Source organism: Carettochelys insculpta, chromosome 1 (assembly GCF_033958435.1).
Source record: "Carettochelys insculpta isolate YL-2023 chromosome 1, ASM3395843v1, whole genome shotgun sequence".
Classification (NCBI taxonomy): domain Eukaryota; kingdom Metazoa; phylum Chordata; order Testudines; family Carettochelyidae; genus Carettochelys; species Carettochelys insculpta.
Window position 1 is genome coordinate 168,182,248 of NC_134137.1, and position 21,793 is coordinate 168,204,040.

The 21,793-nt window shown below is 39.3% G+C and overlaps 1 protein-coding gene across 2 annotated transcripts in view; it reads left to right on the forward strand.

Annotated features, from left to right (window-relative positions):
- The window catches only part of USP9X (ubiquitin specific peptidase 9 X-linked), a 203,372-nt gene that overhangs the window by 149,712 nt on the left and 31,867 nt on the right, over positions 1–21,793 (forward strand). Inside the window, exons 30-37 of one of the 2 annotated variants that reach the window (XM_074995034.1) lie at positions 214–421; positions 6,129–6,349; positions 6,790–6,980; positions 7,357–7,530; positions 12,699–12,840; positions 13,826–14,576; positions 15,360–15,483; positions 17,687–17,912. In XM_074995034.1, the coding sequence (XP_074851135.1) occupies positions 214–421; positions 6,129–6,349; positions 6,790–6,980; positions 7,357–7,530; positions 12,699–12,840; positions 13,826–14,576; positions 15,360–15,483; positions 17,687–17,912 (2,037 nt within the window). Of the gene's footprint in view, positions 1–213; positions 437–6,128; positions 6,350–6,789; positions 6,981–7,356; positions 7,531–12,698; positions 12,841–13,825; positions 14,577–15,359; positions 15,484–17,686; positions 17,913–21,793 lie in introns of both variants that reach the window. The other variant, XM_074995025.1, reaches the window with a different exon arrangement.

Here is a 21,793-nt window from a genome sequence, read left to right on the forward strand (position 1 = left end):
GTTCTAAAAGAAAAAATATCTTGAAGGTAGAATATTTTGCAAAATTACCATTTTTACTTTTTTTAGGCTCTTTCTCTTTTATTATAGAATAGAATACATTTTAGTTTACCAATATTTTTTTTCAGTGATGTCTCCTAACATATGAAGCTTTCCAGTCTGTTGAAAAGTACTTCTGTTTTTTAAGTGACAGGTAACAACTTTTCTGTTTTTCAGGAACTGATAGATGACTTCATCTTTCCAGCTTCCAATGTTTATTTACAATACATGAGAAATGGAGAACTGCCTGCTGAGCAAGCCATACCAGTCTGTAGTTCACCAGCTACCATTAATGCTGGTTTTGAGTTGCTAGTTGCACTCGCAGTGGGGTGTGTCCGAAACCTCAAACAGATAGTAGACACCTTGACTGAAATGTATTACATAGGTACAGCAATCACTAGTATGTAATATTTTTAACCATCTTTTTTCTAATTATTTAATCTATATTTTGTTAATGTATATAACTTTTTTGTTCCAATTATACTATATGTTGAATCTCTCTCATCTGGCACCTTTGGGATTTGACTAGTGCCAAATGAGAGAATTTGCTGAACCATAGGAGGTCAACATTATCTAGCATGTTACCAGTATATCCATTGCTTCCTGGGTTCTCAGAAGATGTTTAGGGGTAAATTACAGCTAAATAACAGCACAGAACACTGTGAACTAGGATTGATGTCTGTAAACAAACTTTATGGAACCCTGGGAAACTTGGCCACACCCATGACAAGTGGTCGTCCAGCTAACTATAATCATGCTGGATTATAGATGTTGCTGGACAAGAGATTGAGAGGTTCCACCTCTAATAACTTGTGCTGTCAGATGATTTTGATGCCAAGTACACCTTCCCATGTGCACAAATTGAAAGAATATTTGTTTGCAAAGTCAGTCACTCCAGAGTTAGGCAACTGACAGTTAGCCTGTGTCTGAAGTAAGTTTGCATAAGCAAATGTATGTATGCATTATGGTAGTCTTTAATAACTCGAACACATCCATGTTGTCCCATTCCCTTCCCTTCCCTACCCTACCCAGTACTCCCTGGTGGTTCCCTGTTAGTTTCCTTCACTGCGAGACTTTCATCCTCTGATTACTTGTCCTACTTCTCTCATTGCACTCCGACTCTTGACCAGAATCGTCTTCCTTCACCTCTTTCTTCTTTGATTAGACAGAATCATAACACTTATCACAGCTTCCTTGTCTGTCTGCATCCACCCAAACCCACAGGTCCACTTATTTCTTTTGCATTTGAATCTAGCAGCTTCCTCTTTGATGCTGCCTGGCCCCAGCAGGATGCTCTACATTGCCATTTAAGACAATGTAAAATACATGGCATGTTAATCTAGGTTAAGAATTAATTGTTACTCAAACTGGGCTGGGGGGAGATCATCTCTCATTCATCATGCAGGGCAAAATAACTATATACCAGCATCACTAGATGGCCTGTGGCTCTCTTCCCCTCTACACCCAGCTTCGGATATGGGTCCCAGCTTGCCTCAAACATGGGGTCTTACATCTTCCAGGGTACTTGGACAAGTATCCAAGCCCTGGGTCAGAACATTTGCTGTATAGATTGAAGGGAAGGGCATCCTTGAGCCTGGGCTCAAGTGAGGGCTTATTTGCAGTGTAATATACCCTGTGAGTACAGGATGCAGTCTTCCTTCTCTCTGTCCTAGTGCTCAGACACACAGAAGAGTCTGGCGCAATTGAGTGCAGCAGCTGAAGGGAAAGTCCTGAAGAGCCTTGGTTTGGAGCCTGCTCAGTGCAGATGGAATCTTGAAGGAATTTAGTTGCTACAATCTAAAGTCTACTGAGCATATGGAGATTAAATTTTTTTTTTCAGAGGCTTATAACTTTTCTCCAAATTTGGATTTTTATAGGGATGGCCAGGGCAGAGAGCCTAAGTATGATGTACACACAAAGGATCACATGCCCAAGAAGACAAATTACAGGTCACTTTTGATCAGAGCTGCTGGCATTATAGTGATGTTGGTACATTACTAAATTGGCCTATTTGTAACTTGGCGACAGTAATATACCATTGTCTGGATGGAAGGAATAGTTCAAATACTGGTTCCTTATGTACATTTCACATATAGCTAGGCATGTGCTGCCTGCGCCCGAAACTGAAGACTTCTAGTAAGTACTGTCTGTTGATCTGGCTTCTGAACAGTTGCTCCCTTCATGCTGTATACTGGGAGCATAAGGGGTGATGCAGACCAACACCTTTCCAAATCCTGCTTAACACTTTATGGCCTGAGTCAGCATCCTGTGTCTGAAGCGATCTTTCAGTTGTCTTTCAAAACCTGTCACTATAACTCTATATAATTTGTGTTCATATTTTTTTAGGATTTTTGTGTTTTTATAGTCTAACTTAGTTTCTCCCTATCTGGGGATTGTTGTGTCTGTGGAAAAGGACTATGTTTAGAGATTTGAGATTTAGTAACAAGGAACAGTTAGCGATGAACACCATTTACATTTACAATCTTGGGGAGTGTGCCACTCTTTCCTTCCCTAAACCTGTGAGATACAAGAGCTGTGACTGAGGAAGTACCTAAGGGAGAAATCCAAACCATGGATACCTTTATAACAATATATAACCTGCAACATTTTTTTACAGCTGTCTTGATTTATGAGCAGTACACCTTTGAAATACACAAGCAGAACAGGCCATAGCTGCTTTGCTCATAGAATCAATACATCTGGGCTTCTGAGAAGACTTCAGGGCATGCTCATAAACTCAAGGACAGATCTCCTTCTAGATCTTCCCCTAAAAGAAAATATCCTTCACCTACTCTGTCCAAGTCATTGAGTCCTCACGCATGGATCCTATAGACCTATGACCAGCTAAACTCCCCAGTTATGAGGGTAAGGCACAAGGGGCACAGGATCCATTGGTACCAGCTATAGCTCTTAACATGAGGGATTAAAATCTGCCAACACCTCCTCTAAGAGCTCCAAGTAAGACTCCCCTTCTTTGATATCAGTTTGTCACCAGAAGGACTCACTGACCACCACCATGACCATGGATGTACTGGATCCATCAATCCGAACCACCATGACATTTCACTCTCCAGGATAGACTGTAACCTATATCTTCCAAAGGATATTTTCACCTTTCTTTACCCTCAATCTTCTTTCCCTTTGAGTTTGGTCCTTCTGAGTGATGCCCTCACACTAGAGGGGAAAACAATCTTCAGGATAAACGGATATTCTGTATCCATCCACAAGTTGGAATGTTCATCTGCTCATACCAACAGCACTGTTTATAGAACCAGAACTTACTTTCTAATTGACCAACTCTGGTGGTGTAGGCAAGCCATTGTTTGTTTCCATATAGTGAGGCTTGACTGGACAGAGATGCTAGGAGTGCTTGGATCCATCCTTCACTCAGGTATGACTGCTCAAAGGACCAGTGGTACCTAGTGCCTTGGGGTCCTGCCCCAATTGGTAGACTCTTCAAATTGGCCATAATGGGCTGTGTAAAATCACTACATTAAGCACCCCAAATCTGTATGTGGATACCAAAGGCTTTCTTCCTCTAGCCAGTGCCAGCTAGCTCTGGGAGTCTTCAAGGTGGAAGAAGTTGATCTAGGTTCACAGGTATGGTTTTGTCTGATGGGGTGTCATCTTTCTAACCCAATAATGCAATTTTTCTCCACTTTCCTGTCCACCCCTGCCTGCCACAGGCAACATCTGAGCTCCTGTAGATGGTAGAGAGTAAGATCTTGATTCCACTTGACAGTTTGCAGCCAAGAAGTCTGATGAGGTGATCTTTCTAGCAAACAAGGCCATTGTGGAACCAGCCAGGACAGTTTAGTTTGCTCTTGCTTTCTGCATTCCCACCGTGAATTTGCTGTGAGGCAATTGTTTGTATCAGCTAAAGAGGCAGTTTATTTTTCTTGCTCGCTACTCTCTAGGAGTACAAGAGACCAGTAAGACATCCAGGCTTATACAGCACTGTAAGACAACCCTTGCAGACAAAGGCACCCACTCTCTTGACCTTCTAGAGGGAGAAGGTATTTTTATCTATTAGGCTTCTGTTTAAAATTGCCAACCATGAGGTTCTATCAAAAATATTTTCATACACACTTTTGAAGTTCAAAGACTAACTGTCCTGGGAGAACAGAGCCCAAATTCAAGTCCTCATTGATGAAGATAAACTGGCAGCTAAGAACTCTTTTAAAGCTGGACATGGCTGATACTACATCTAGTGGTATAGTTACAGCTGTAGTGATGAAACATGAATGTTGGTTCTGCTTCTTGGGGTTCCTTTGGGAAATCCAGAATACCAATGAAGATTCTCCCTTTGAGGATTCTTATCAATTCAACAAAAAGACTGACTAGTTCTCATGTTTGCTGAAGAATCCAGGGGGATTCCCTGGTTCTTGGGGATTTTTACTGCCACCCCAGAGAGAAAACAGCACCAACCAAATATATAAGCTAAGACCTTACCTCAGCTGTTGTGCCGCCAGTTCTTTACAAACTGCTATGCAAATGTTTGAGGGCATAAATCTCTATATATGCACCTTCTTCTGCTATAGCTACATCCATTCAACCCCCATCCACCGACCAGCTTAGTTTTTCTTTGTGAATATTTGAGAAATATGTTCCTTTCCTGATCTCTCCCTATTACCGTCCAAACCTTTAGTGGTTGACCTGCCACAACTGAAAAACAGGAACTGGTAAGTGGGTACTAGAGATCATTTCCTTCAGCTAGACTGAGGCCCCTCCCCCAGCTCCTTACTGACCACTTCTTAGGGACCTCAGTCACCAGGAAATCCTCTCTCTAGAGGGGGATTTTCACCTGGAGCAAACAACTATAGAGCAATATATGTGCCAAGAAAAACCAGGAAAACATTTAGACTGTTTTTCATCATAGCAGAGCAATTGTGGGGAAAAACATCATTGGGTCAGAATGTGAGTTGTGGATCAGCTATGTTGTTCTTTATCACCTGTGTGTAATTCTTCCCCAGGAAGGGTGAGGGCCCTTTCCACTAGAACATTGGCAACCTCAGTAGCATCTTTTCAGATGTATGTAAGGCCGCAACTTAGAGTTCCATCTGTACCTTAATTTAACATTATCCCTTAGTCCAGGCTTCTTCTGCAGATACAGGTGTTGAGACAGAAGTGTTAGACATCTGTACTAGCTGCATCTTTGCCTCCTGTTCTTGGTTGAACACTACTTGCCAATTACCCACATATGAAATACCTGTAGAAACCAGCACTCAAAGAACAAATGGAGGTTACATATCTGTAGTTGGATCTGCTTTGAGATGTGTGGTCCTTCTGTAGATGCCCTATAGCTTTCAGTCTTACCTGATTTCATGGTCAAGAAGGAACTGTAGAGGCATTGATTTGCATAGTCACTTATGCCTTTTGTGCGGAGCATGAAGGGAGCTACTGCGTGGCGGGGCATACCGACATCCTCTACTTAGTAGACATGTCCAGCTTTAGGCACATGGAGTGAATACACACATACAAATAGGGACTGTGCATCTTGAAGAACCTCCAGTTACAGGTAAGTCATATAATCCCAAGTTTAAGCCATATCGATATTTTTATGTGAAATTGCTTTCAACTCTGAAGTGAAATGTGTGGCATAAATAAAAATGATGTAGAATAACATACTTGAGTAGTATAGTGTGACTTGAGAAGTATTCTTGTATACATTTCTACTTTAATGAGGAAGCAAGTTACAGGACCAAAGTGGTGCTGTACTCTGAACTGATGCCTTGTCCCAGCTAATTGACTTTGAGTCTTCAATCTAAGTTTCTTTTAAAAAGCTTGATCATTGGTCTCAAGGACAAGAAGTACTTCTGTTGCTAATTTGGCATTAACTACATTTGTTTTTAATTTGGTTATATATGATACGGTACTTCAAGGTTGCACTTAATTGTCATTGGCAACAAATGAGAGCATTCATTTTAGACATTTTAAACTATTTTCTGTTTGATGATTTGGTGAGTGTAAACTTTAGTGTGACATTGCCAACAAATAGTAATATCAGTTTTATATAATCACCTTGATTATCATAGAACATATAGTTTTGTAAGAAAATAATTTTCTAATCAACTGCGGTTATTCTCTTGTAGCTTGTGAAGCACTTACAGAATGGGAATATTTGCCACCTGTTGGGCCTCGGCCACCAAAGGGATTTGTAGGATTAAAAAATGCTGGTGCTACTTGTTACATGAATTCTGTCATTCAGCAGCTATACATGATACCAGCTATCAGAAATGGTATTCTTGCAATTGAAGGCACAGGCAGTGATGTAGATGATGATATGTCTGGGGATGAGAAGCAGGACAATGAGGTAATTATACAGAACTTTCTGGTTATCTGTTTAATACTGTCAATTTATAATAACTTCTTTAATTAAATAGAATTTTATTTGAATTGGTTTCCCTGGCATTTCTTGAAATAAAAATATAATTTAATATTTTGTACTTGAAAATCTTAGTGAGTAGCATAGATGGTCCAAAAGAGTAAAGGTCAGTCTTGCTTTTTCCATTATTTTTTTCTTCATCTGGAATGTATGGTTGAAAATGTCAGACGCTGTCTTTCTGTATCAGGAATAAATTAAAATAGAGGTAAAAATACATAACTTCCTAGTTTACTCCAGTAATCATTCAGTTACTCCAAATTGAATGCACCATGTTCTAGAAGGTTGCCTTGTTGCTAATTGTAGTTATCTTATATTCTGTTTATACTTACTATGTTAATGAAGATTACATGATGGCTTTTGATTGACAGAGCAATGTTGACCCACGAGATGATGTGTTTGGTTATCCACATCAGTATGAAGATAAACCAGCATTAAGTAAAACAGAAGATAGAAAAGAATACAATATTGGAGTTCTCAGACATCTCCAAGTCATCTTTGGTCATTTAGCAGCTTCCAGACTACAGTACTATGTACCAAGAGGGTTTTGGAAACAATTCAGGTAAATATAAAATTGCTATTGATTTCTGTACGTTGATGCCATTATAATATAGTGGAAAAACTAATAGACATAAGCAGTTGGTATAAATTTTAAGATTTACTTGGCTTTACATGTACTATTTAGAGTGGTGAAAAATTAATACAAGTTGAGATGGAGTAACATATTTGAAACTAGCAATTTCTGAGACTCATCAGCCTGATAATTAGGTTATATGCGAAGTGGAATATGTAGTTTAATTACTAGTTGACGCACCACACTATAAGTAGAACAATCAGTTAACTGTGCTTAGTAAAAGTGAATGGAGAGATTATAACAACTTCAGTTTATTTTTTCTGTGTAAAAATTCCCCCCAAAACATTTAATTTTTTCTTTGTAGACTTTGGGGTGAGCCTGTTAATCTACGTGAACAACATGATGCTTTAGAATTTTTTAATTCCTTGGTGGACAGCTTAGATGAAGCTTTAAAAGCTTTGGGGCATCCAGCCATGTTAAGTAAGGTTTTGGGAGGGTCCTTTGCTGATCAGAAGATTTGTCAAGGATGTCCACATAGGTAAGTGTTTTTTTTGTCCCCATAATAAAATTGTCTACGTTTATGTAAGAAGGTTACTGAAGTGTTGTAAAACAAATTGTCTTAAAAGTCTTAGTTGGTGTAAGTGTACACTGAAATATTTCATTAACATTAAGGACATATTTTGCCCTTACCTGAATTTGCTATCTTGTCTAGCCAAACCCTTAACATTATTTGTATTGCATTGAAATGCATTTGTATTTCCATTAATTGTGTGTTTGCATGTAATGCACTTAGCAAAAGCCTACAACATGTTCCACCTGTTTTTCACTGTGGAGCAACATGATGAAGACATAGCTGACAAAGTTGCAAGTTTATTGCTGTTCAGTTCCAGCACAAAGCTATTTCCATTAAGTAAAGGTGCAAATCTAATCAAATGTTATAGTAAATACAATTATTTCTTAATTTGTTGAAAATGTGTGCTTAAATATATTTTTGAAAAATACAGCCATCTCCTAAATTGCTAATGTATTTTTGTGTCCTAAAATTTTATGTACCCTTTAATTGGGAAATATAACTTTTACTGAAAACAATCAGAAAAGGCAGAGTTGGTCAATAATGATGCAACTGCATTTTATTCTGATTACACTATTGACACCAGCTGAGTTATCTGACATGCACTCTAACCACTTCAAGTGTGAGGGGAAAAAATGTTAAGAGAAGTAGAAGAAAGCAAAGAAAAAGAAAGCAAAAATCTTGTTTTTTAATTAAAAATTTGTGTCTACCCATTTTTTTAAAAAAGACTGTGTAAAATAAAAGTGTATAATAACCTGAGTGTTTCTCAAAGTTTTAAGAATTACTAAGGTTGTATATTCACTTCTTGGCCTTTGAAAATATTTGGTGTAACTGACTTACGGGTCTTTGAGACTTGTGTAACAGTCCCTATTAGCACAAAAATGCCTGTGGAAATACAGGCTCTTGGGAAGAGGAAGAGCCTGGTGATAACACTGAGAGGTGACAGGGCAAGTTCCAAATTGTGTGTGGTGTGTAGCCAATGTCACTGTATGTTTTGAAGGAGTGGATTCAGAATAGTAATAATTTTATCATAGAAGGCCAGAATAGAGGAGAGGATACAGATGCTTATGGGTGAGAGAAAAGGGTACTTTTATGTTTGTGGAACAGGCAGAATATTTTGATCTATTCTCAGTTTCCTTTCATTTGATAAATATAAGTTAGGTCAGCTACTGTCCAAGATAGGTCTCAATTGGTTGTCTCCATCTATTGCTGCTTCATTCCTATAATTATAATTTTGAAACTCAGAGTGGAACACATGGGCTGTATCTACATGGGCACAAATATTCAAAATAGCCATGTTTCAAAGATTACTAATGAGGCATTTAATTGAATATTCAGCACCATATTAGCATTAGGATGCTTCCGGCTCAGTGCGGCTACATGGGGCTCCTTTTTGAAAGGACCCTCACCTTTTGAAATTCCCTTATTCTGATCAGAGAGCGGGATAATGGGATTTCGAAAGGTGCAGGATCCTTTTGAAAAGGACCCCTGTGTAGCCGCCCTGAGCTGCGCGCTTTCGAAGCGCTGTGGCCAGAAGCATCCTAATGAGGCGCTGAATTTTCAATTCAGCGCCTCATTAGTAATCTTCGAAATGGCCATTAGCATGGCTATTTTGAAGATTTGTGCCCATGTAGACACACCCATGAGGGTCAAAGCTGTATAAGAAAGAGTTAAGTGGTTTGTAAAGCCTCCTTGAAAGGCTAGTTAGGTCTAATATGAAGTACTATAGTTTATCAAATTGGGGAATCCTAACTCCCGATGAGAAGAAGTCAACTATGGAAAACTGTATTGCTTGCAATTGGATTATGAAAGTGGTATCTTGCATCAGCGCATTCTTGTCCACTCTTTTATATTTTTGAGTTGTTATTCTGTCAAGGTACTTAAGATGGTTAAAAACTATGGTGCTCAAAAATGTATATGATGAATACATCCTAAAAGACAAATATCTGCCACTCTTTTTTTGTGAAGTTTTAAGAAAAACTAACTTCGATGAGTGTATTAAAATAAGTGCCTTTAGAGTAAAGATTGAAATGTGTATAATTGATAAATAGTACCATAGTATGGGAATAAGATGACTGAAGGTAGAGCAAATAGGTAAATTTATATACAGTACAGTAGCACATTCCCACTAGGCTGTGTTTGCAGCTCTAAGGTTACCAGCAAATTAGACCATCTGCAGGGTAGAGGAGCTCTTCATGCCTGTGTTTTAAGATGTGTACATATTAAAATCTGTGCACAGGGTAGCCTTCCTCAGCTAGTTTCAGTCCAGCTATCCCAAAAGATAGTTAACTTTCTTGTTCATTTTTACTCCCTCATACGTGTTGCTTTTGGGAAAGGGTGTAATGACTTTTTTCTCGTGTTTCAGATATATGGCTTGTCTGTACACAGTTGCACTGCTTAAGCTAAAAGTACAGTTTTAAATTGACAAGTTTAAACCATTGCAGAAGGCTATGTGGGTGTCTATTTTGTGTTTAAACCATCATTGAAAAAGAAAGACTTACACTGACTGAAAATAAATGAACTCCACTCTGGGGTTTGCAGTAGTTTTAAACTAAAACAGTGCAAATCCGTGTGTGGACAACCCGTTGGCTTAAAGTTTAAGGACTGTGTGTCTGAAGTTACGCCAAAACCAGATGATACAATTTTGCATTTGTATGAATGAGTAAAGATTTTTTGTTCAGATGTCCATGCCAAATGTGGATTCTCTATTCTCATTTGCTGCTTTATGTATATTAATGTATATTTGGATCATTGGCATTCATCTCTGTTGTTGACGTTTTCTTGCATCTCATTCCAAAAAAAGGTTGTGTGAATAGAACAGCTTTTTCAGGTGTATCTGTGATAGGTACAATATCAGGAAACACAATTGTTCTACTCAGTTTCCTCGGGGTTTCATCATTTGTTTCAAATTTTGTTAAAGCACCTCTCTCACACACATTTAAAGGGAAGTATGTTTTCCTTCATTTTGGGACCCACTAAAGCAAAACTGCTGCTAGTCAAGGTAATCACTGCTGTGAATAGAGCCATTGAAGAAAATGGGACTGCTCACAGTACAAAATACATAATAATTTGTTAAAGTACTGAGCATAGGATGGTATAGACAAACCCGTTAAGGCCTTGTAGCTTGTTCACTAAAGGATCATAGCTATGTTATCCTTACTAAAAAGGGAGTTTTTTTAAATGTTATCCATAATTTAGCAAAAGACCGTTACATGTAACTTCCCTGTAATTTTCTTAATTATAATTAAAGATATATCAACTTAAAATATATGATAGGCTTGACAGGATTTCTATTTTTATAATTTTGGCATATGAATCTTTTTATTTTAAATGTTTTTGTTTTTATCTTTAAATTTTCACAGTTGTAAGAAATGCTGGAGGGGCAGACAATAATTACTTAGTAACAGATGCAGTGACTGAAAATTAAGTTCTTATTAAAGCTAAAAAAAAAAAAAAAGACTAACATCACATCAAAATATACAAAGTAAATATCTTAGGTTCTCAAATGTAATATTTCTTATTTCGCTTATCACTGCATTTTATTGGTATAACTTTTTCTTCTCTTGTATATGCATGCATGTAGTGAAATAGACATTGACTGACTTTTACCAATAAAACTACAATTCTTTTCAGCTTGTGTATTCACTTTCAAACAAATGAAATAAAAGTAGTTTCAGGTACTACACCTGCCTCTGAATGCCCCTGCCAATTCTGTCTTACAGTTTTCATCTTTCTAAAATATTTTTCTGTTGCGTTGTATGTCAGAGTTCTACTCAGCAGAAGACTGAGTGACTGTACAAAGGCAACTGTGAATGTGACTATACGTGTCAAACACTACTCTGAAAAAGCAGAGAGAAAATTTCAGCTGTGATCTGATGTGTTACTTATAACAATAATAGTTACATTTTAATAATTGAGCACTATTGAGACCAGCTGCTTAACAGATCACTTTTCTATGTGCTCTCAATTCTGTGTGCTTACTTGAATTGTTGTGAAATTTGCAATTCGTGATGATTGTCCAGGGTAGGATAGTGGTTGAAATTTGGAATCATTTGAGTAAGTGTGTTTTCGTAACACCTCTGTTAATCTGATCCAACTAATTCTGCCACCATTCAATGCAACTGCGCCTCACATGTCGAACACATTTGGAGTACACATAGGTAAGTGCTGTAAATTAAATCTGCAGTGCAACACAAAGAATGATGCATTCTTTTAGGCTATGTCTAGATTTCTGTGAATTGGCAGCAGAATATATGCAAATTTAGCAACACATTTGTGTTTCTCCTGATGACAGTTCTGTCAGGAGAGGCTTTCCCGACACATCCCTTCTTCCTCATGGATGTCAGCAGAAGGCTCCTGACACATCAGACTTCTGCAAGCTAGATGTAGCCCTAATCATTCTTCACATCTGCATACTCCAGTCCCATCTTTACTGATTCATTCTAAGAGAACGTTGTCTGCTTTAGAACATAGGGACGGCCATACTGGGTCAGACCAAAGGTCCATCCAGCCTAATAGCCTGTGTGCTGACAGTGGCCAGTGCCACGTGCTCCCGAGGGGGTGGACCGAAGGCAACGATCAAGCAATCTGTCTCTTGCCATCCATCTCCAACCTCTGACAATCAGAGGCCAGGGACACCATTCCTACCCTTGGTTAATAGCCCTTTATGGACCTAACCTCCATGAATTTCCTTATATTCTGTTATAGTCCTAGCCTTCAGTCTCCTGGCAAGGAGTTCCACAGGTTAACTATGCGCTGAGTGAAGAAGAACATTCTTTTATTAGTTTTAAACCTAGAGGATTATATTGGCTTGTATGGACTGTTGATGAAGGGATGAGGTTGGAGAAAGAGTTCATGTTGAAGTTTTATATAAAACTATTGTATTTTGAACATATCAGACTTCTAAAAATAAAGATCTACCATATTGATTTAGCACTTAAGAGGAAGGAATTTCAACTGCCAGCTTTGGCTGCAGCAGTAGGTTTAAATACATAGTTTTGTCTAATAAAATGTTTTATTTTAGAATGCCAATCTGTTGTAATCAAATATTAAACAAATTTTTTTATTAGACTGTTTTACAAATCAAGTAAAATTGCCCAATGAAAGCACTGGTATTTCTTAAATCCTATCTATAGGTATGAGTGTGAGGAATCTTTTACAACCCTGAATGTAGATATCAGAAATCACCAAAACCTGCTTGATTCTTTGGAACAATATGTTAAAGGAGACTTACTGGAAGGTGCAAACGCATATCATTGTGAAAAATGCAACAAAAAGGTAATGACCTTTTTTTGTGATTCAATTCTGTGTGAGTATGTTACTGGCTTACCAGAGTGTTAGTTGGTTTTAGCATAATATATTCAAATTTGATGATAAATGTATCAGTCAGTGGTTGAGTGGGGGCAGTTTTGCTGTGAATATTTCCAAGAAACAGTCATTTATTTAAATAAAATACTTTAGAATTTGTGTTGGGAAGCTAGATCTCAAATGATGAGCCTGCTTGTCTCCTAAACCTAAAGTTACTGCTAAATAGGTTTAATGTTGAATTTTTTGGAAAGTGTGTGTTTGGTTTGGTAAGCAAACCTTTCAGAAGTAACTTGGCAACTTGTTTGAAATTTTATAGCAACAGATAGCTTAACAGTAGCCTAGACAGATGGTATGGTGATAATAGGCTGTAGACCAGTGTTTCCCAGCCTGTGGTCAGGGACCACTGGTGGTCTGTGTGAGGGTATTGCAGCTGTTCTGGTGGTGGGGTGGGGGGTGAGATACTTTTTCCATAGTCCAGCGGCAGTTGCAGGGACTGTGCAGAAGTAAGGCAGAGGCCTGGGGAGATGGCTTTGCTGGAGGGAGTGGCTGGGGGGGATCTGTACTGGGGTAGAGGAGAGTAGGAACGCCCTTGTGGGGAGGCTATAGTCCACAAAAACATTCAATCATGATGTAGTGGTCTTCATAAAGAAAAAGATTGGGAACCACTTCTGTAGACAACTGCTACTGTTTTAATTTAGCCATAGCTCAGTGAGATGCTAAGGATATTATTTCCAAGTCCACTGTGTACTCATTTTATAAAATTTGAAATGTTGTTTCTACTGTTTTTGCTTTGCAGCCAAGATTCTATTGTTTCTCAAGTTTTTCAGTATATTATTTATAAACATCGGCTGGGTTTGTTACATGGGTTGTTTTTTCATCATTAGATCTTAGATTTTGTTTTTGTTTTGAGTGATAAGTACTTATGAATTAATATACTATTTGGTACCTTTTTTAGGTTGATACGGTGAAACGCTTGTTGATTAAGAAATTGCCTCCAGTTCTTGCTATCCAGTTAAAGCGATTTGATTATGACTGGGAAAGGGAATGTGCAATCAAGTTCAATGATTATTTTGAATTTCCACGGGAGCTGGACATGGAGCCTTATACAGTAGCAGGTGTAGCAAAATTGGAAGGAGATGACGTAAATCCTGAAAATCAGTTGATACAAAATGAACAGCCAGAAAACGAACACTCTGGAAGTACTAAATATAGGCTAGTTGGTGTTCTAGTACACAGTGGTCAGGCCAGTGGTGGACATTATTACTCTTACATTATCCAGAGAAATGGTGGAGATGGTGAGAAAAACCGATGGTATAAATTTGATGATGGAGATGTAACAGAGTGCAAGATGGATGATGATGAAGAAATGAAAAATCAATGTTTTGGTGGAGAGTATATGGGGGAGGTGTTTGATCATATGATGAAACGCATGTCCTACAGACGCCAGAAAAGGTGGTGGAATGCTTACATTCTTTTTTATGAACGTATGGACACAATAGATAAAGACAATGAGCTAATGAAATATATTTCAGAACTTACCATCACCACTAAACCTCACCAGATTAAAATGCCATCAGCCATTGAGCGAAGTGTACGGAAACAGAATGTGCAATTCATGCATAATCGTATGCAGTATAGTCTAGAATATTTCCAGTTTATAAAAAAATTGCTTACTTGTAATAGTGTCTACTTAAATCCTCCTCCAGGTTAGTATTTGAAGCATTATTATAATATATTGTTCGTTTAGAAAATAATCTGCTTCAGGAACTGTTTTATGAACATTGTCTAGAATTCTTGATTCACAGTAAGTTTTCTTGCATTTTGTTTTTGAACATCTTTTTTCCACCAATGAGTGTTCCTTTTTTAAAAAAAAACTGCTTTTCTTTAAAGTTACTTGCACTATTAGCATAATTTCCATGCATTCATTTTAAAAGGGATTCATTTTTAATCTGATACTTCTTAAAAATCAGTTTAAAAAATTCTTAGGAATACCTGATTTATTAAAATTTTATAACTGTTTCCATTTTTCATACCATCTTTCTTCAAATATTACATTTCTTGAAGTTACTTAGCTTTTTCTAAAATGTTTATTAGTAAAAGCAAAAGTAAATAGCAGCAGCTGCTAATTACATCACTCAGCTGTTACCTAACCAACTCTTAAGGTGCGGTTTAGTTTTTGAGAAGTGACCAACATCTCAGTTTGGTTACCTAAAAATACCTGGAAACAGCATTTATTTTCCAAAGAGTGGAACCTGAGCATTGTCTGGAAATAGAGCCTTTTTAAGATCTCATGTTAACCAATAATCACTGTTCGCTTTTGAAGATTAGGCCTGAATCACTAATGAGAAGCTCTGGACATTTTGTTTAGATTCTGTTTTGACCAGGTGTATTTTACCAAACCAGAATGTTTGTCAGTTACTTTGCGAATTTGAGGTAAAATTATTTTGTTTTATTTTGTCTACACTTAAGTTGTTTTAATTTTTCTTTAGGACAAGATCACTTGTTGCCTGAAGCAGAAGAAATAACTATGATTAGTATTCAACTAGCCGCTAGATTTCTCTTCACCACAGGATTTCACACAAAGAAAATAGTCCGTGGCCCTGCTAGTGATTGGTATATTTGTCTTTAACAATGACTCTACCATTTTTGCAGTTCAGTTTCCTTTAAGAAATCTAGGTTGAGTAAAAGTAGTGTTAACAAAGCTGTTTGAAGTATTTGTTCCATGTCTATTTCAAATGTGTATGTGGAGATGAGGGCTAAAGCTGGATGGAGAAGTACAGTAGAGATGTTGAGCCCTAAAATGAACTGATTTTGATTTACGTGACGATTGTGCAGCAGCAGCTGTACTACAGTAAAGGTGCTGTTACAAAATTCAGGTTTAACAGTATTTTGTGTGTTTAAAAGTATAATCTCTGAGAACATTTAAAATTTCTCATGTTGGTTTGGTGAAAAAGAACTGGTGCATAGAATTAAAATCACAACTCTTGACAGAGTGAGCCATGCTAGTCTATACACTATCAAAACAAAAAGCAGTCAAGTAGCACTTTAAAGACTAGCAAAATAGTTTATTAGGTGAGCTTTCGTGGGACAGACCCACTTCTTCAGACCATATCCAGACGAGAACAGACTCAATATTTAAGACACAGAGAACCAAAAACAGTAAGCAAGGAGGACAAATCAGAAAAAGATAATCAAGGTGAGCAGAGAGTGGAGGGGTGCGGGGGGAAGATCAAGAATTAGATTGAGTCAAGTATGCAGACAAGCCCCTATAGTGACTCAGAAAGTTCCCATCACGATTTAAACCATGTGTTAATGTTCCGAATTTGAATATAAATGTCAGTTCGTCCACTTCTCTTTCTAAAACGGAGCGATAATTTCTCTTCAGTAACACACATACCTTGAGGTCATTGACAGAATGCCCCATTCCATTAAAATGTTGACTAACTGGTTTGTGGATCTGGAGTGTTTTGATGTCTGTTTTGTGCCCGTTGACCCTTTGGCTAAAGGAGTTAGAAGTCTGTCCAATATACAAAGCTCCTGGGCATTGTTGGCACATGATGGCGTATATGATGTTCGTAGAGGAGCATGAGAAAGTGCCCGTGATTCTGTGAGTAACCTGGTTAGGTCCAGTGATGGTATTTCCAGAGAAGAGCTTTGTCCACATATGGTCTGAAGAAGTGGGTCTGTCCCACGAAAGCTCACCTAATAAACTATTTTGCTAGTCTTTAAAGTGCTACTTGACTGCTTTTTGTTTTGACAGCTCTTGACAGTTTATCACTGGATTAACATGTTTTCTTAATCACTTTGAAGAAATCTTAAATCTGGGTGACAAACACCTCACCTCCCTTTTAAAAATAAATTAACTGAGAGTTTATGCAACTTTGCTGCCAAAACCAAGCATGCGAGTCTACAAGAAATCCCAGCGTTATGCTCTGTACCATACTGTCATTCAGAGAGTATAACTCATGCTGGTTTAGTCGATCACTGATTATAATAAGACATACTCTTCTACTAGGGCTGGGAATAGAATCGCTAGTACTCAATTGACGACTAATAAATAGTTGGGTAACACACTATGAAAAAGCCTTCCTCCAGTGGTTGGTCTACAAAAGAGCTAGCATTTCCTCCTGTAGCTGAGGTAGTAAGAGAGATCTGTTGGCCAGAAAGTTCTGATATCCTCCCACTGATATGTATGTATGGGGATGGGATGGGATGGCTGCTTTTATGATTTATGTGGAAGATCTTTTTAAAGGAAATTTTGTACTTAAAATTACAATCTGTGGTTTGTCACCAAAGTACGCCTTTTGTAGTTGTTTTGTCCGACTTAGTGCTCACTTGATCAGTTATTCTTCTGCTTTTATGCCTGATCAACAGAGGAATTAAGTGTGTGGTGGCTCTCATCTTGGGAGCCTAATTAAACTGCATATTTGATTAAATTGATGTATATATTGGTTTCTGGCATCTCTTGGAGTTGGAAATGAAAACATTGTAGCTTAATATTTATCTCTATTTGCAGTATTTACTTCTTTTGGTATTTGCATGGAAAAACTCCAGTGTGTGTAACTTTTTAATGTTTAGAACTCAAACTGTTCTGTTCACTAGTTAAAACAAGTGATCATGTTTTCTGTGGACATGTGACAAGCTGATTTTAAAAAAAATCATGTTCAGCAATCTTTTTGTCCTCAATGTTTAATGGAATAGAAAGTTTGGGACAGTGCATGAAAGACATTTATGCTTCAGATGCTGAGGGTTGCATCTTGTATCTCTCATTATTTTAACAATGATGTTAATATGACACTTGTATAATTTCTTTCAGGTATGATGCATTATGCATTCTCCTTCGTCACAGCAAGAATGTACGCTTTTGGTTTGCACACAATGTCCTTTTTAATGTTTCAAACCGCTTTTCTGAGTACCTTCTGGAATGTCCTAGTGCTGAAGTTAGGGGAGCATTTGCAAAGCTTATAGTATTTATTGCACATTTTTCATTGCAAGATGGACCATGTCCTTCACCTTTTGCCTCTCCTGGACCGTCTAGTCAGGTATTTACACTTTTCAGTCTAAACACTTGTATATTTGTTTTGCAATTTGTTTAAATGCTCATAGGGAAGAATTATAAATTTGTCTCAAAGTTAAGCAATTAAATTTTGATGCGCTCACAATTTGGAGAAGGAATTCACATCAAAGGTGTAAAGTCAGGGAATTGGTCAAAAACATGTTAGTTTTTATTTTTTAAACACAATATCTTCAAGTTTTAAAGGAGGTGATCCCAAAGTTTTTCATTCAGACTTTCACCACTATTGGCACTAAAAATACACAATTGTAATATAGTTTAAAAGAAAATAATTTTACTACTTTATCTGGTCAGCCTGAATAAAACTAATATAATGTTGTAACTGTTAAAATTCCATTTAAAAAAAAGTCTCCCCATCAGATTAATAACTACAGAATTTAGGTATCAAAGCAGTGACTTTATTCATTTTCAATTTATATTCTTCAGAATGTGATAAATGGTGTGAAATTTAACAAAAGAGCATCTGTGTTGATGAAGGTAGGCATGTTTTAGTCACTGGTCATTTTATTTCATGAGGCAGGTTGAGTCTTACTATATGTAATGCATATTAGGTCTCCTTTCATAATCACCACTACACTCATCCCTCGCCCTACGAGCACAATTGGTTCCTGACTTTTTGCCTGCAGGCGAAAATTTGTAAGAGGGACGCTAAATTCCTATTAAATACTTGTAAAAGACTGAGTGGTTCCAAACGCTCGGAGGGTCAGCAGCTGGCACTGCTTTTGAAAAGTAAGTGAACCTGGGGTTGAGGGCGGGGGGGTTAAAGGCTGGGGACAGTTTAGGGACATGAGTGGGAGGGAGGGGAGGTTAAAACCAAAAGGCAGCTCAGGTGGAGGAGGTGGCTGCTTGTTCCTCCTGGCTGCAGCAGAGGAACATTGGGGTTGGGGGAAGGGGGTTTGGAACTGAACAGGATGGGGTGGGTTTTGGGAGTGGGCTGTGTGGGGGGTGTTGTGCGGGGAGCTGTGGGCTGGGGGAATGTTGGGACTGGCGGGTGCGGGGAGGCTGTGGATTTCCCTGCGCCCTGGCCAGGGACCCCACGGCCAGCTCAGCTCCGGCTGTGGGTCTTCCCATGGCTGGAGTAGAGCCAGCCATGCGGCTGCCACTCTCACTACCCCCACCCCTGCCCTGTGCACCAGGAACCCTGCAGCTCCAGCGTAGCCAACCGCAGGGCTGCCGCACTCCCTCGACCCTGCGGGAACCCTGCTGCTGGAGTCGAGCCAGCTGCAGGACCTCCAGTCTCTCCACCCCACCCCCTCCCCTGGTGGCCCCACGGCTGAAGCACCGCCAGCACAGGGCTGCCAGTCTCTCCGTCCCCTGCCGGGGATCCAGCGGCTGGAGCGCAGCCAGCTGAGTGGCTGTGAGACTCACTGCTCCTCTCCCCTTCTGGGGACTGTGCAGCTGGAGTGGAGCCAGCCGCGCGGGCCTGCTGGTCTCTGTCCCGCCAGCGTCTGGCTCATACTAACAGGGGAAGTTCACTCGTCTAGTAAACGTTGGTAGGTAAATGTCTCCCTTGTTTTAGCAAGTACTCGTAAGTCAAGTACTCCGTTAAATCAAATCTAGTACACTCATCCCTTATTTATCAGCTAGGCACTTAGAAGGGTTCATTAAACTGATAAGTGCCCTATTCGCAAGAGCTTTAGGCCTTGGACTAAGAGCAGAACCATCACCTAAAGCTCTTGCTTATGGAGGCAGCTCTCTGCCTCAGCCTGTTCCAGAGGTGGCACCAGCTCCAAAATAAAGACACTTGTAGGTGGGTTCAGTCATGTGGCACCATTATCATGCTCCAGTGCCACGTAAGAAAACTGAGAAGCCAATCCCCAGTCAGGTTTCCTCAGAAGGACCCTAGAAGGGTGCACCATCAGTCAGGACACTAGAAGGTGGGGCAGCGGGTCCCAGTGTTGTCGACTCCAGCTCCACCAGCGGGTTCATGAAATCTGATGCTTGTCATCTTCCTGGGTAGTAAGGAATTGGTGGAGAAGTTAGACTTGTTCTATACACCCAACACCTTCTGAGGCTTTCAAGGATCTTATCACTGTGACAGTATAGTCCCCAACACAGCAGATGCAGCTCTGACACAACCCCGTGCCAGTGATGGGGAGAGGGCCCTACAGGCAATGGACATCAGATGCATATCTTCACATTCTCATACATATGACCATTCCACTGTAGTCTGCTGAGATTTGCGTATGGCATGGCCACTGCCCGCGTCAATTTCACATGTGTCCGTTTGGCAAATGCAGGGTCTGTACAGAGGTTCTCATAGTAATAGCAGTCAGTCTTAAGTCTCATAACACTCAAGTGTATCACTATATGATGTGATCTGAACTCTGAACCAAGCACACTTTGTCCACAAGCCAGATGCTGGGTCTGTTTAAAATATATATATTTATGATAAACAGTAAGATGACCTTTTTGATTACCAGAAATAGTTTGCTGAGAATATGAGTTGACACTTCTGTAGCAAAGAGCCTTATGGACAAATTCTGTAAGATCCAGATACTTTCAGTAAGTTGTGCAGTGCTGAGTGTAGCTCAGATGTCTCCAGCTTCCCCATTGGCTTTGTGTACAGGAATTAGGACAAGGGCAAAGTCAGATCAGGTTCCTCTATCCCTTTCTCCTGAAAGTATGGAACCATTCACTTGGAGCACATGCAAGTTAACATAATGAGCCCAAGCAGGGGCTGAACTAAGGTGAACAGTCCCTCATGTGCCTTTGAGCCACAGGTACTCACAACTAGTGCCATCCTAATATATTAGGGAACACTTTTGGGGCACAGGACAGTGAAAGGTATCTAGACACTCTCTCAGAAAGACACAAGAGCATCAGTGCATTGGGTCTCAGAGCTGTCAAGCTAGCTCTGCAGGGGTTCCAGAACTACCTTACTGAGTGACTTTGTTCTGGTCTAGTGTGATGGATGTGACCACTATGCCATAGTGGGAACAAGGAACCGATGAGACTTACTTGTTATGGTTAGCCAATGGGAGTTGGGGGTGCTCCAGCCTGGATGGAGCAGCCCTGGTTCACAGCCACTCAGGATGTGCACCACTCCACCCCCTCCTCATTTAATCAGATAACTGGCGTGGCTTCAACACTCAAGACTTAGTCTCCCACCTGGGCTAAGTTTAGTTCATGATGTCAAGAAGACCAAAAGAATCCTGAGGATCCTTGTGATTCTAGATACTGTTCAGGAAGGTGTAGAAAAAGGACATGAGCAAATCATTATATCATGCCAGGTGTCAGCAATAAACATCAACCTATTCGCAAAATGTTCAGTTCCTTGACAGAGAACTTTCAGATAACCAGACTTATCAGTGTGTCTACATCTACAGCTAAATCAATCTTTCTTTCCTTCATGAAGCCTAATGCTCAAGTTAGAAGCCCTAACTCATGTATCTTTTTGAGCCATTGACATAAAAATATCCATCCTACTTATCAAAACTTATTTTCTGGTCACCATCATGTCTACTAGATTAGTTTCTGACCTGGCAGTTTTAATTGTGCATGATCCCTTCTGTGTTCCATGGTGACAAGATAATGCTAAGAATCCTTGAAGCATTCTTGTCTAAGGTAAATGCATCTTTTCATGCCTCACAGAAGATTATCACCTTCATTTTGTACAAATCCACATCATCTGATAGAAAAGATGTGACACACTTCAGACATCTGTATCAAGCCCACCAAACTGACCAAAAGATTGGTCTCCTTGTTTGACTCCTTTAATCTGAAGTGCCAAGAACTCAGGGTATTCATGCTGTTGCTAGCTAGCTGGATCAAGCTGTCCCACACTGCATCAAGGCATACACTGCCAGATCTGTGGTGACTTTGCAGGTGTAAAGAGTTTGTGCTTGT